This window comes from Schistocerca gregaria, chromosome 2 (assembly GCF_023897955.1).
Source record: "Schistocerca gregaria isolate iqSchGreg1 chromosome 2, iqSchGreg1.2, whole genome shotgun sequence".
NCBI classification, from domain to species: Eukaryota; Metazoa; Arthropoda; class Insecta; order Orthoptera; family Acrididae; genus Schistocerca; species Schistocerca gregaria.
In genome coordinates this window covers 170047939-170063358 of record NC_064921.1, presented here as the reverse complement: position 1 = coordinate 170063358, position 15420 = coordinate 170047939, and the positions used below count along the sequence as shown (strand labels likewise).

Sequence of the window (15420 nt, the reverse complement as noted above, 5' to 3'; positions counted from 1 at the left end):
GAATTCAGTGTTTTATGGGCCTCAACATGAACTGTGGGGGAGCAAAGCTGGAGGCAGTTGGGCTTGAGAATCACAATTTGTCTCCAAATGCAAAATGCTTATAAGTAAACAAGAGCAGGATTTTACAGGGCCAACAATTGCATCAAAACCTATCTGAATCACAAACACATAAACCGTAGTGAAGGACTGACCTCCTTCAGTATGTGATACCATGTGGAACTGAGGCACAGCTGGGAGAGCCTTGGAATCTTTGTCCTCATTCTGTTTACGTATAGCAGACATAAACAGAGATGGTGATTGGCTCATTGCCAGAAAATCCCCCATAACTGCCAGCGTCTCCGATGGTGCACTCCTTCGAATTGGGGCCCTCCCCTCAGAGGTGATTGTTCACACCTCAGGTCACACCCAAACTCTTAACAGAGTGGCCAACTGGCAATTTTGGAAGGTAACAGCTCAGGCAATCACACCCCCTGGCCTCACCTGTACCAAAGAGTATGTGCAGACCCTACCTGTCGACTTGGGACTAGAAATTACATGTTACCCAGTCAGCATTTATGCAGAAGTAGTGTGGGCCAGCCATTAGGTGTGCAAAATTGCCGAGAAGCAGACGAAAAATAGGAGATTGAAAACAAAGAAAGAAAGCAAGAAACAGTGTGGGGCTGTTATGATGTCAGGCCACTGAAAATTCAGGACATTTGCAGAAATACCCCAGATGGAGAGGAAAAAGAATAGCAGGAAGACAGACATGTGACACAGAAGGGAAAAGAAAACACAGAAGGGAAAAGATGCCCCAAAGGCTAGGGCCCCATTGTAGCCAAGCTCGAACTCACGAAAGAGTGGTGAGCCCATTGTGGGGTTAAGAGCTAGAAGGTAAGGACAAAGACTAACGAATATTGAGGCCAAGAGGGTTATGGGAATGTAGGATATATTGCAGGGAGAGTTCCCACCTGCACAAATCAGGAAAGCTGCTGCTGCTGGTAATGATCTGGGTGGCACAAGCTGTGAAGCAGTAATTGAAATGGAGAATGTTGTGCTGGACAGTGTGCTCTGCAAGGGGCTAGTTCAGCTGTTTCCTAGCCATAGATAATTAGTGGCTATTCATGTGAACAGAGCTTGTTGGCTGTCATGCTCATGTAGAATGCAGCACATTGGTTGTAGCTTAGCTTGTAGATCAGCTCATAGGTAGCCATTCCTTTGATGGGATAGGTGATGTTTGTGACTGGACTGAAGTAGGTGGGGTGGTGGTGGGGGGATGTATGGGACAGGTCTTGCACCTAGGTCTGTTACAGAGACATGAGTCATGCAGCAAGGGGTTGGGAGCAGGAGTTGTCTAGTCATGGATGAGGATAATGTGTGGGTTTGATGGGCAGTAAGATATCGCTGTGGGAGGCGTGGAAAGGATAGCAGACAGAACATTCATCATTTCAGGCGATGACGAGAGACTGTCAAAACCCTGGCAGAGAATGTTATTCAGTTGCTCCAGTCCTGGGCAGTACTGAGTCATGATGGGAATGCTCCTCTGTGGCCAATGCTGGGACTTTGGGAGGTGGTGGGTGAATGGAGAGATAAGGCACTGGAGAGGTGTTTTTGTACAAGACTGAGAGGGTAGTTATGGTCCTTGATGGCCTCAGTGAGATCCTAACATGGTTCAGATTCATTAATGACATCTTCACGATCCCGATCAAGGGTGAGGACACCTTCTCTACATTCTTCCTAAACCTCAATACATTCTCCCCCATTCGCTTTATCTGGTCCAACTCAACTCAACAACCCGCCTTCCTTGATGTTGACTTCCACCTCAAATATGGCTACACCAGTACCTCCATCCATATCAGACTTACCAACCACCATCAATACCTCCACTTCGACAGCTGCCACTCATTCCACACCAAGAACTCCCTTCCGAACAGCCTAGCCACTCATGCCCATCACTTCTGTGTAGTGGCGATCAGACCCTCTCAAAATTCACTGAGGGTATCACTGAGGGTATCACAGACTATAATTACCCTCGAAACCATGTACAAAAACACATTTACCATGCCTTATCTTTCCAGTCAGCCACCACCTCCCAAAGTCCCACCATTGGCCACAGAGGAGCATTTCCGTCGTGACTCAGTACTGTCCAGGACTGGTGCAACTGAATCACATTCTCTGCCAGGGTTTTGATAACCTCTCGTCATGGCCTGAAATCATGAATGTTCTATCCACTATCCTTTCCACATCTCCCACAGCAGTATCTCATGGCCCATCAAACCTACACATTATCCTCATCCATCACTAGACAAGTCCTGCTCCCAACCTCTTGTCACAGGGCTCTTGTCCCTGTAACAGACCAGATGCAAGACCTGTACCATACATCCTCCCACCACCACCCCACCTACTCCAGTCCAGTCAAAAACATCACCTATCCCATCAAAGGCAGGATTACCATGAGCTGATCTGCAAGCCAAGCAACCAATGTGCTGCATTCTATGTGGGCATGACAGCCAACAAGTGTCTGTCCGCACGAATGGACACTAATAAACTATGGCCAAGAAACAGTTTAACCACCCCACTGCTGAGCATGCCACCCAGCACAACATTCTTCATTTCAATGATTGCTTCACAGCCTGTGCCATCTAGATCCTTCCCCCAACAGCAGCTTTTCTGAATTGTTCAGATGGGCACTCTCCCTGCAATATATCCCACATTCCTGGAAACCTCCTGGCCACAACCTTTGTTAGTCTTTGTCCTTGTCCTCTATACCCTTCCCTGTTCCCATCCCAGCACTACACAGTCCTCTGTTCCACCAACACATGCACAGTCTTTCAACCTCTCTCCTTTTCTCTAACCATTCCCCACTCTTTGTCTAACCTCCGAACTGCACCTAGAGGCCCTGCCCTCTCCCCAGCTCATCCCTTCATGCTCCCACATGCAGCACTTCGTCTCCCACCCCTACCCTCCCCACCCCAGCTTCCTACCCATCCCCACCACCCAGTTGTATCTCCCATTATGCACTGTTGCTTGCAGTGTGGCCTCAGCAGCCAAATATTACTATCGTGTGTGTGAGTTGCATTTGCATCAATGTTCTATCTCTGATAAGGACCTTGATGGCTGAAAGCTCATTTTCTGACAGTCTCTTTGTCGTGCTATATGATGCTTATCAACTATCTCTTTCATAATATTGTTACATTCCATCCTGGGTTTTCCACCTTAGTCAATGTCCAAGGTATGAGTTTCGTGGTCAACATGGAAGCCTTAGTATGACAAAGTCAGAGAGAAGGTGCAGTCAGGGCATAGGATTGCAACATGGGGAAGGTAGGAGTACTTCGATGGCTCAGGCCCAATGCTCACCATGTAAATACCCTCAAATGATTTGAAGCCCCTGGGAGAGAATAATTCAAGAGTTAGACTTACACTTCAGAAAATGGAAATGCTACTGCAATGACTGTGTTCTATGTCCACAAAAGTACTGTGATCCCACTGGAGGGTGAAAAAAAGGAAATTTGCTTCTCTTTAATGTACACTGTGTATAAAACTAATGGACAGCATTTTGTATCCTGACTAGTTCTTGTTATTTCCATGACAATGAATTACCACATGCCAATGATCTGTCACTAATTCTGCAGCACTCAGATCTTGTGGGACTGTTTTCTTTTATATTGGCAGTACTGTAAAAGAATAAGACACATTCATTCTGGTTCTAGGTGATGTTCTACAATGAATATGTAGTAATGTGCAACATTATCTGTGACTGATGCATCCTTCAGGATACAGGGGTTGGACAAAAACAATGGAAACACCATGAAAAATGCATTCTTGAACATAAATGCATATTCTACCTAAGTCTGCAGATTGCACTGCTGTATTTGACCATGAATGGCACCTGTGCAATGTCCCAGTACATTTGAAGTGGAAGTTATGATCAGAACACTGTTCAATGTAGTTGTGAGTGCTTTATGTCACAGATAAGTGACTTCAAACATGGACAAATTGCTTGTGCTTGTATGGTGGGTGCTTCTCTGACCGAGGCAGCTGAAGTGTTGGTGTTTTGAGATGCACCATATTGAAGATTTATACTGCAGACAGGGGAAGTGGAAAAACATCATCCATGAGTCACATCATGGATGAAAGTGTGTTTTGAGTGATTGTGACAGATGCTCACTGAAAAGGTTTGTGACAAAGTAAGAGGATGACACCTGCAGAAGTCACTGCTGAAATGAATGTCTTACTCTCAAACCCCGTCAGCACCAAAACAACACAAAGTGAGCTCCATAAGCATGGAGATGCTGGGCACCTTGGAATTCCAAAACCACTCATCAGTGATGCCAATGGACATAACAGGAAAATGTGGTGCTGAAGAGAGAAGACTTGGACTATAGTGTAACAGAAGAAAGTCACTTGATTGGGTGAGTCCTGTTGCACACTGTTTCCAGCTTCTGACCAAGTTTATGTTCCAGAGTGAAACACCCCAAGGTTACTCTGCAGTGCCGCATTACTGTCAAGGATTATGTGACTATTGTGGGTCATTAGGTCCATTCCATGATGGAATGATGATGCTGTGTTCCAAGATGACAGGGCACCTGTTCACACAGCTCACACCATCCATTATTGGTTTTGTGAACACAAGGAATTGTCACATCTCCCTTGGTTACAACAGTCAGCAGGTCTCAGAATTATTAAGCCTTTGTAGTTTGCTTTGGAGAGCAAAGTGTGTGATTTCTGTCCACCTCCATCAGCGTTACCTGACCTTGCCACTATTTCGCAGGAAGAGTGATATAAGATTTCCTTGAAGACAATACAGTACTTCTATTTACTCATTCAGAGACAACTGAAAGCTGTTTTGAATGCCTACGGTATCCTATACCGTATTAAGTGTTGTTTTGTATTGTGATTTTGGTGTTCCCGTATTTATGTCCACCCCTGTAAACAGTGGCCAGATTATAAGCCAGGGCTTTGATTACCTTTATCATGCCTGCAAATAAGTAACATCTGACCCACAATTCTTCCCATCCCTTTGAAAGTGGTATTCCACCACTGATATAATCTAAAAAATATCCTGATCCATCCTTAGGGTACACATACTTCTAACCCCTTGCCACATGGTTCAGGTGCCTCTGGGAGACCTTGGTCCCCATACCTAACTCCTAAAATATTTTGCTTGCAGCACAGACATCCTACTATACCACAGGCACGGCCACCTGTTAAATAGTTATGTCATATACTAATATTACTGTAACTTTAGCACAGTCTTTTATGAGGGCATGACCACTGATCAAAAACTAACTGTTCACCAGCAAAAATTGCCACCACAAGCTGTGGCCAGGAGTAGTCATCACTGAGTGGCAAAATGTCCACAAAGCACAACATTCTGTACTTCAACTGTTGTTTTACAGATAATGCAATCAGGACCCTCAGACTTTCCTCAACTTCCATGCTAACTTCTCTTAATTACATGGATGAGAATCATCAGTTCAACACATCCAGCAGTCTCTTAAAACACTTGGCCTCGATCTCCACCAGCTGCACTCTCATCTCCACCCTATAAACCTACACTCTTGTCCTTTTCTACAGTCTCCTCCTATTCTCCTTCCTCCCTCACCCCCCCCAATCCACTACTCCATGTCATAATGTACTACACTTGCTTCACCTTGCCTGTGCCCAGGTAAGCTTACTGATTATACTCTTTTTTTTGTCCTGTTTATTTACTGCCTTTCCCTCCCATCGCCCCTTTCCTGTGCTACCCAACATAACTCCACTCACTAGTTGAGCTTGAGCTGCAAATGCAGGTATAATGTACTTTTTGACTCTGTGTGTGTGTGTGTGTGTGTGTGTGTGTGTGTGAGTGAGTGAGTGAGTGAGTGAGTGAGAGAGAGAGAGAGAGAGAGAGAGAGAGAGAGAGAGAGAGGTGTGTGTGTGTGTGTGTGTGTGTGTGTGTGTGTGTGTGTGAGAGAGAGAGAGAGAGAGAGAGAGAGAGAGAGAGAGATCTGGGATATGATGTTGTTCAGAAACTCAACAATGCTTCTGATCTTGTGTATGTGTCTGGTGACAGCTGAAAACATAAAATAAGTAGTTACCTTTACTAAACTCTTTCTATTATTTGCATTCCACCTATTCCACCAATGCCGTAATGTTATATCAATGCAGAAATAAATTATGGAAATTAATATATCTGCACAACATCCATATGTTGCATATGCACATGCAAACCTTTAGGTTTGTGTGTATTTGATACTGTACCTTCCACACAATATAGGAATGAACATAAAGCTGTCAGCTCTCTGTAGCACACAAGCAAAGATCACTGAGCTAAGCACAGGACTGGGAAACAATAATCAAGCCTTAACTCTTATCAGTCACTACTATACACAGAAGAAAACTGCATATCTAGGACATATCTTATGGAACACCAAATGTATACTTCTGCAGCTAATACTGGAAAGATAGCCTGAGGGTAAAAAAGAGCAAAGAAGGATACCTTTGTTAGATAAAGCAGTGTTGTTGTTGTGGTCTTCAGTCCTGAGACTAGTTTGATGCAGCTCCCCATGCTACCCTATCCTGTGCAAGTTTCTTCATCTCCCAGTACCTACTGCAACCTACATCCTTCTGAATCTGCTTAGTGTAGTCATCTCTTGGTCTCCCTCTACGATTTTTACCCTCCACGCTGCCCTCCAATGCTAAATTTGTGATCCCTTGATGCCTCAAAACATGTCCTACCAACCGGTCCCTTCTTCTCGTCAAGTTGCGCCACAAACTCCTCTTCTCCCCAATTCTATTCAACACCTCCTCATTATTTACGTGATCTACCCATCTAATCTTCAGCATTCTTCTGTAGCACCACATTTCAAAAGCTTCTATTCTCCTCCTGTCTGAACTATTTATCGTCCATGTTTCACTTCCATACAAGGCTACACTCCATACAAATACTTTCAGAAATGACTTCCTGACACTTAAATCTATACTCGATGTTAACAAATTTCTCTTCTTCAGAAACACTTTCCTTGCCATTGCCAGTCTACATTTGATATCCTCTCTACTTCGACCATCATCAGTTATTTTGCTCCACAAATAGCAAAAGTCCTTTACTACTTTAAGTGTCTCATTTCCTAATCTAATTCCCTCAGCAGCAGCTGACTTAATTCGACTACTTTCCATTATTCTTGTTTTGCTTTTGTTGATGATCATCTTATATCCTCCTTTCAAGACACTATCCATTCCATTCAACTGCTCTTCCAAGTCCTTTGCTGTCTCTGACAGAATTACAATGTCATTGGCGAACCTCAAAGTTTTTATTTCTTTTCCATGGATTTTAACACCTACTATGAATTTTTCTTTTGTTTCCTTTACTGCTTGCTCAGTATACAGATTGAATAACATCGGGGAGAGGCTACAACCCTGTCTAACTCCCTTCCCAACCACTGCTTCTCTTTCATGCCCCTTGACTCTTTATAACTGTCATCTGGTTTCTGTACAAATTGTAAATAGCCTTTCACTCCCTGTATTTTACCCCTGCCACCTTTAGAATTTGGAAGAGAGTATTCCAGTCAACATTGTCAAAAGCTCTCTAAGTCTACAAATGCTGGAAACATAGGTTTGCCTTTCCTTAATCTTTCTTCTAAGCAGTGAACAGGATAAAAAATGTGGATTAAAGTACTGCACACTGTGGTTCATAGAATAAAGATTTCTCATGTGGTTGCAAACATCCATTAATGGATAGGCAGAAGAAGAATACACAGCTGTTACTGGCCACACTCCTGTAGGATTAAAATTTGAAGCATTTTGGGATTTTAAATCGCGAATATTGTATTACAATGCAACATTTTACTAAAATCTCTTATAATAGACAAAAACTGCCTCTGAAATTGTCATTTTCTTAACAAACAACTAATGAGTCTTTTTATGATGTCAGGTCATTATCCATCTGTTTTCTTCAGTATGATGAACTTACTTCAACTTTCTACATGGAAAAACAGAGCTATATGAAATGGAAAGCAGAAACAGGTCACAGTACAATTACTTAAAAATAAAAGGCCATATTTTCACTCCCTTGATGAAAATGCTACCCCTGAATGTCTGGGCATGAGTGACTGATTAACGACAGAAACAGGTTTGAGAGGTCAAAAAGCTAAAGTCACAGAGTTGTTGGCAGAGAGATCCCAAGGAAGGAAGGAAGGAAGGAAGGAAGGAAGGAAGGCAGGCAGGGAGGACAAAACCTAGTGTCAGGATAGCCTAATCCTAGCACCAAAAGGGTAAGTGAGCATAACATTCCCATCCAGATGCTCATTCCATGAGACACTGCAGACAGATTTCAAACTCAACCCAAGACACTGGTACAAAGTCTCATGATCAGGATCAGTACACTACTAGCTCTTCTCCCTTTACTGGCCAAACACTGATGTCTTCCATCAATAGAATTTGAATCTACTACTTCTGGTGAAGTATGTGTTAGCAATCTAAGCTAGCGAGTCAAGAAAATATAGAAAAATATTAAGTCATGTGATGTTAGGGGAAAGATTGATAAATGAACCTGGTACCCAACTTTAACACAGCTTGCTGATGTAGCAATGTCATGCTAAATTCTTCATTAACATACAAATTACACACATCTCAACTTTAAAAAAAAAGCATGTTAGATGTTTAAGGGGCATCTAGTTTCAGTAATTTCGGAGGTTTTGAAGCAGAAGTATGAACGAAGAGCTAAGAACTTTGGTAGGTCAAAGGGTTAAATAGTAGATGACATATCCTTACTGAACATCCTAATGTTTTCACTGTCTCGTGATAAATGCAATGTAACATCGCCTCACAGTTGTATGAAATAAAAAAGTGATGAGATAAATTCTTCTCTGGACACAAATTAAGAAAAACATGTGAACATTAACACATCTATTTAAAAATAAAAAGACTCACTGTTATAAAAGTCTACATGCCTCAAAATTCAGTATGAAAAAAATTACCTTCCGAAACCATGTTCTTTATCTTTCCATTTGTAGCTTGTTCCACCCATTTGTTTATCACACTTGCTGCTGTTTCTGCTTGAGAAAAATCAGTGTTCTGTGCAACGGAAGACAATGATTCACCAGCCAACTTGAACTCATTCTTCACTTCAAAATGTTTTTGAATAAACATGCCACTGGCAGACTCTAGAGTCACATTGTCTGCACTCTGAAAAATGAACAATAGACAAATAGGTGGGCTTTTTGCAGCTTTTGAAGACAATTTCTGAAAAAAAGTGGATATATATGCAAAAATTACATCATTACTGATGCTCTGCTCTTATTTGCTTGGCACTTCCTCTCACAGTTCCTGCACTCCACATACATTTTCTCACTTGCGTAATTTCTAACATACCATTTTAATTATATTATTATGAGTTTGCTTAAACAAATCACTAGAGATAATCGCTACTTCCTCAATTAATTGTCAAATTATAGTTAGGGGTAAGAATCAAATCACCAAACTCATTGTAAAGAAAGTTAATGTACAGTTCTCTAATGGAGTTCTGCTCAAAGATAGCTAGTACAAGTACTACATTAAATTAAGTTATTGATAAGACTTTGCTAATCCTTAACAAAACAGTAGCCTTCCAACCTGATCTTGACCCCTGGCTACACCACATATCAGTATGTAATCACATCTAAGATTCTGTATTCCCATTTGTTGACTTCCTCAACTCTCAACCAAACTGTCACTTTCCAACCTAACTTAACCTTGACCTAAGGAAAGGAGTTCCATCCCATGCCCAAACTAAAACACCACAAGCAACTCACTATACTCTATGCACACTTGAAATTCAGAATCTTACAGTTCCACATTCTCTCTCTCTCTCTCTCTCTCTCTCTCTCTCTCTCTCTCTCTCTCTCTCTACCTACCTACCTACTTACCCACCTACCTGTCTGTCTCAACCTGCTGCATTTCTCCACAATGAAAATGATTATGTACATTTCAAATACCTCAACTTAATTTACTTATTTGAGTGTTGATGAGACAGAAGCCAACATGCAATACAAGGTGTCATCTAAATGTAATGGGAATTTAATTCTGCGGGCTTTATATAGCCAACTTTCGAAACTTTTTTATGTTGTTGGTGCTTATGTTCTTGATGTATGTTTGCATTTTCAGTTGAATATTCATTTTATTATTGACAATAAAAAACATTTTATGTTTTCAAGCACTTGGCGAACTTTTACTTTAAAAAAAGATGGAAAAAAGAATTTGCATTAAATTCTTGAAAAATTAAATAAACTGCAGCACCACATTCAAAATGTGGACTGTGGCTTTTGGTGAATCTACTAGGATTAAGAGAAGAGATTACAAGTTGGAAAAACATTTCAAAGAGGGTCAAGAAGACACTGAAGATGACGACTGCCCCAGAAGCCCTAGCACATCAGTTACTGACAACAATGTGAACGAAGTAAAGAAAATGGTTCCGGAATATTGACGAATCACCAACAGAGAGGATTCCGATGATATAGGCATATCCCTGGTTCATGCCAATTAATTTTTTTTTTTTTTTTTTGCTGATTTGGGTATGAAATGCGTAACAGCAGTCAGTTCTGAAACTGTTAAATTTTGACCAAAAATGACACTGTGTCGAAGTCACCCAGGAATTACTGAATGAAGTCGACAACCATCCAGAACTTCTAAAGAAGATTATAACAGGTGCCAAACTTGGGTATATGGGCATGACATCAAAACCAAGGCTCAATCATCCCAATGGTAACTGCCTGAAGGGCCAAGACTGGAAAAAAATCTGAGAAGTTTGACCACATGTGCAGGTTCTCCTCAGTTTTTCTCAATTACAATGGGGTAATGCATCACGAGTTCCTGACTTACAGTGATATAGTCAATAAGGAATACTACCTGGAAGTTATGCACCATTTGTGAGAGTCAATCAGAAGAGAACAACCAGAATTGTGTCAAAACAATTTTTTGAAATTGTATCTCAATAATGTTTGTGCCGCAAATCTCAATGCTTGTTCATAATTTTTTGGCAAAAAAATATCAAACTGTTATGTTTTCTCAGCCATTGTTTTCACTTGGCATGGCCCCCTGCAACTTCTTTCTACTCCCCGAGGCTGAAGAGAACCATGAAAGAATATCATTTTACCACCTTTGATGAGATACAGGGTGTTTAAAAAATGACCAGTATATTTGAAACGGCAATACAAACTAAATGAGCAGCGATAGAAATACACTGTTTGTTGCAATATGCTTGGGACAACAGTACATTTTCAGGCAGACAAACTTTCGAAATTACAGTAGTTACAATTGTCAACAACAGATGGCGTTGCAGTCTGGGAAACTCTATAGTACGATATTTTCCACATATCCACCATGCGTAGCAATAATATGGCGTAGTCTCTGAATGAAATTACCCGAAACCTTTGACAACGTGTCTGGCGGAATGGCTTCACATGCAGATGAGATGTACTGCTTCAGCTGTTCAATTGTTTCTGGATTCTGGCGGTACACCTGGTCTTTCAAGTGTCCCCACAGAAAGAAGTCACAGGGGTTCATGTGTGGCGAATAGGGAGGCCAATCCACACCGCCTCCTGTATGTTTCGGATAGCCCAAAGGAATCACACGATCATCGAAATATTCATTCAGGAAATTAAAGACGTCGGCCATGCGATGAGGGCGGGCACCATCTTACATAAACCACGAGGTGTTCGCAGCGTCGTCAGTTTGTACCGCCACAAATTCACGAAGAATGTCCAGATAGTGTGATGCAGTAATCGTTTTGGATCTGAAAAATGGGCCAATGATTCCTTTGGAAGAAATGGCAGCCCAGACCAGTACTTTTTGAGGATGCAGGGATGATGGGACTGCAACATGGGACTTTTCGGTTCCCCATATGCGCCAGTTCTGTTTATTGACGAAGCCAACCAGGTAAAAATAAGCTTCGTCAGTAAACCAAATGCTGCCCACATGCATATCGCCGTCATCAATCCTGTGCACTATATCGTTAGCGAATGTCTCTCATGCAGCAATGGTAGCGGCGCTGAGGGGTTGCCGCGTTTGAATTTTGTATGGATAGAGGTGTAAACTCTGGCGCACGAGACGATATGTGGACATTGGCGTCATTTGGACCGCAACTGCAACACGGTGAACGGAAACCCGAGGCCGCAGTTGGATCACCTGCTCCACTAGCTGCGCGTTGCCCTCTGTGGTTGCCGTACACGGTCCCCCTACCTTTCCAGCACGTTCATCCGTCACTTTCCCCAGTCCGTTGAAATTTTTCAAACAGATCCTTTATTGTATCGCTTTTCGGTCCTTTTGTTACATTAAACCTCCATTGAAAACTTCGTCTTGTTGCAACAACACTGTGTTCTATGCGGTGGAATTCCAACACCAGAAAAATCCTCTGTTCTAAGGAATAAACCATGTTGTCCACAGCACATTTGCACATTGTGAACAGCACACGCTTACAGCAGAAAGACGACGTACAGAATGGTGCACCCACAGACTGCGCTGTATTCTATATCTTTCACATCACTTGCAGCACCATCTGTTGTTGAAAATTGTAACTACTGTAATTTCAAAAGTTTGATCACCTGAAAATGTACTGTTGTCCCAAGCATATTGCAACAAACAGTGTATTTCTATTGCTGCTCGTTTAGTTTTTATTGCCGTTTCAAATATACCGGTCATTTTTGAAACACCCTGTAAAAACAGAATCGCTGATGGAGCTGAACACCATAACGAAAAGTGAGTTTCAGAAGTGTTTGCAAGATTGGAAGAACTGCTGGCCCAAGTGCATTAACCCTGGGGAGTATTACTTTGAAGGGGACAAAGCAGCTGATGATTATTATTATTATTATTAGGAGGAGGGGGGAGGAGGAGGAGGAGGAGGAGGAATAAATAAATATTCTTTAAGAAAACAAAAATTCCTGTTATTTTTTGATCAAACCTTGTATGTCAGCCTCAATGTTAGACTTAGTGAAAATATTTCTTCTCTTAGTAACACATTATAAGGGCATCACTATTCACAATATTTCCACCTTATTATTCTGCATGAAGGTCATTTTCATTAAAAATTGTGGACTGTGTAAATTTCAAAATAACACCAAGGTTTACTGCTCTCAGACCTTTATTCATAGCTCAAGGTGACATACATTAATAGTAGTTGTTAGATGTACAATTTAAGTATATAAAACAATTTATCAATACAGATGACTTTCATCTTTGATAATAGAGATCAAGGACAACTATAATTACTGATGTCCAGCTTTGCTTTGTTCTCCACAGTAACCTCCTCAGCAGCAGCATAGAAACAGTTACTGATACTTATTTCTATATTCAACTATCTTTTGTAACAACTTAGAGAACCAAACTAAATTGTTTACCTAATAATGGTGATCAAATGACAACTATGAACCATCCTCACCAACGTTGTTTAGCTAAGAAGGGAAAAATACAGTTTCCTAAAACCATAAACATGAACTGAGTCACACTAATAAGAGACAATTATCTATATGAACTGTGGAAAGAATTTTACCAAAACAATACAGCAGACAATAAACTGAACTATATTCCTAGAATATTCTTTTAACCCAGTTATCCCTTAAATTGGATTAGTGCAAATTACAGTGGCGTCAGAGAATGAATGGCAAACATCTGATCTCGATGTATCTTGTACCAGTAAGAGAACTTTATTTAATGCACATAACTAGCTTTAATCAAGGCGTAAAGGAACGTTACAAGTAATATTGATTATTTCTTCGTTGAGTCAGCAAAAAGCAAAGACAATTGTGAACATTATTTGCACTGAAAATAATAAACTAGGTAAGGCAACTGGGATTCAACACGATGATGACAATGTCTGCCAAATACACAATGTTAAATTCAACACTAAATTCAACAAACTCTACCTATCACTAACTGAAAATGCAGGAGAAAAATGGACCATTGGGAGGAGGGTGTAATGAAAATTTTTTGTACAATTGATAACCAAACATCTTGCATAGGCCTTTTCGGGGACTTTCTGATTCTTATACTTAAGTGGCAGTAGTACTTTATGAGTAACAATATGAATGAATTTAGGATAAACTGTGTAATTCACGAACAATTATTGGAAATGAAAATGAATTCCATATCAGAAAGGAATTTTATATACTGGTGCAAGAAACTTTTCAACAGGTTGTCAGCAAACATACAGCAAAAAACTGGAAATTTCCAGATATTAAAATATAAACAGAAACAATACTTATTGATCAGTTGTTCTTTGGTTTATCTTAAGCACATTAATTCCAGTCAAGACAATACTAGGGTGCAACTCACCACATGGAGGTAAACTACTTCCAGATGTACTTTTAAATATGTCTGTCACTCAATGTCTCCTGGTAAGTAACTACCTATCCTAGTTCATACCGTTGTTATTCCATCACAGATTTTCCATTGTTTAATCAAAACTTATGTTTGACATTATCAGTATATAGACACCTGACAGTGTTGTGTAGAGTTATTAAAAAGCTTAGTTTGAAATATTAAATAAAAGCAGTAGTTTTTTTTACATTGTAATCACTTATCTGCTTCTACATGTCACCTAGAAGTAATTTCAGTAGCTTGGCACTGGTCATAACTGGCTGTCAGTATGCTTTACAAAAGTAGTTTTCAGTGGCTACTTCAGCCAATTGATTTATAAATTAACTAGTTCCATATCCTTGAAGGTTCTCTTTCATAGTGGGATTTATGGTACATCATGTGTGAACAAATGAATGCTGCTCCTGGTACTTCACGCTGTTAAAGGTCTGTAGTTGCTGCTAATTGTAGATCCTGAGCACTCAATGTATGTGTAAATGATCATATATAAAATTTCTTCAAGTCTCTGAATTGGGGTCAACACATATTTACTTACTAGCCTTTTCCCGCATTTTCACTTGTGTATTCATTCAAAACATATATTGCCCACATCTACTCCTCCCTCCTCTCTGTGCCCACCTCTTTTTCCTCTCCCGTCATTCTGTCCCTCTCATCCTCCCACCTTCATTTTTCCATCTCCTCCACCCCCTTCCCCCCTGTCCATCACTCCCCCCCCCCCATTTCTCTCTGTTCATCACCATCTCCTCCTCCCCCCTCTCTCACTACCCATCTGCCTTCTCCTATCTCTGCTCAGCCACGTCTATATGCATGTGGAACCCCTGAAAGGCAAGTTCATACTACCCAAACTACAAGCAAGGTGTGACAAAGTTGTGAACATATGGATGGAAATGCCTTAATGTTGATTGCCAATAAACCACCACTGCTATTCCCATATTACTTGCCTGCCATGCAGGGCAACCTACATGACAGGGAAAAACTTTTTTGCTCACATCGGCACTTCTATGGGAGCTAGGAAGTTCTATTCCCCAAAATGCTGATTCTCCTGGGACAAGTAGTATTCATACCAAATTCAGTGAAATTAACCCAGTGGTTTGGGAGGACATGCTGGACATAAACACC

At 41.0% G+C, this 15420-nt stretch overlaps 1 protein-coding gene across 6 annotated transcripts in view; it reads right to left on the bottom strand.

The window, feature by feature from the left end:
* LOC126336609 (leukocyte elastase inhibitor-like) overlaps positions 1-15420 on the bottom strand; it is a 134914-nt gene that overhangs the window by 106321 nt on the left and 13173 nt on the right. For all 6 annotated transcript variants that reach the window (XR_007564982.1, XR_007564981.1, XM_050000477.1 and 3 more), the window contains exon 4: positions 8934-9141. Coding sequence is in view for 4 of the 6 variants with exons in the window: in XM_050000477.1 (XP_049856434.1) it covers positions 8934-9141 (208 nt within the window). In the remaining 2 variants the exon portion in view is untranslated. The remainder of the gene's footprint in view (positions 1-8933; positions 9142-15420) is intronic.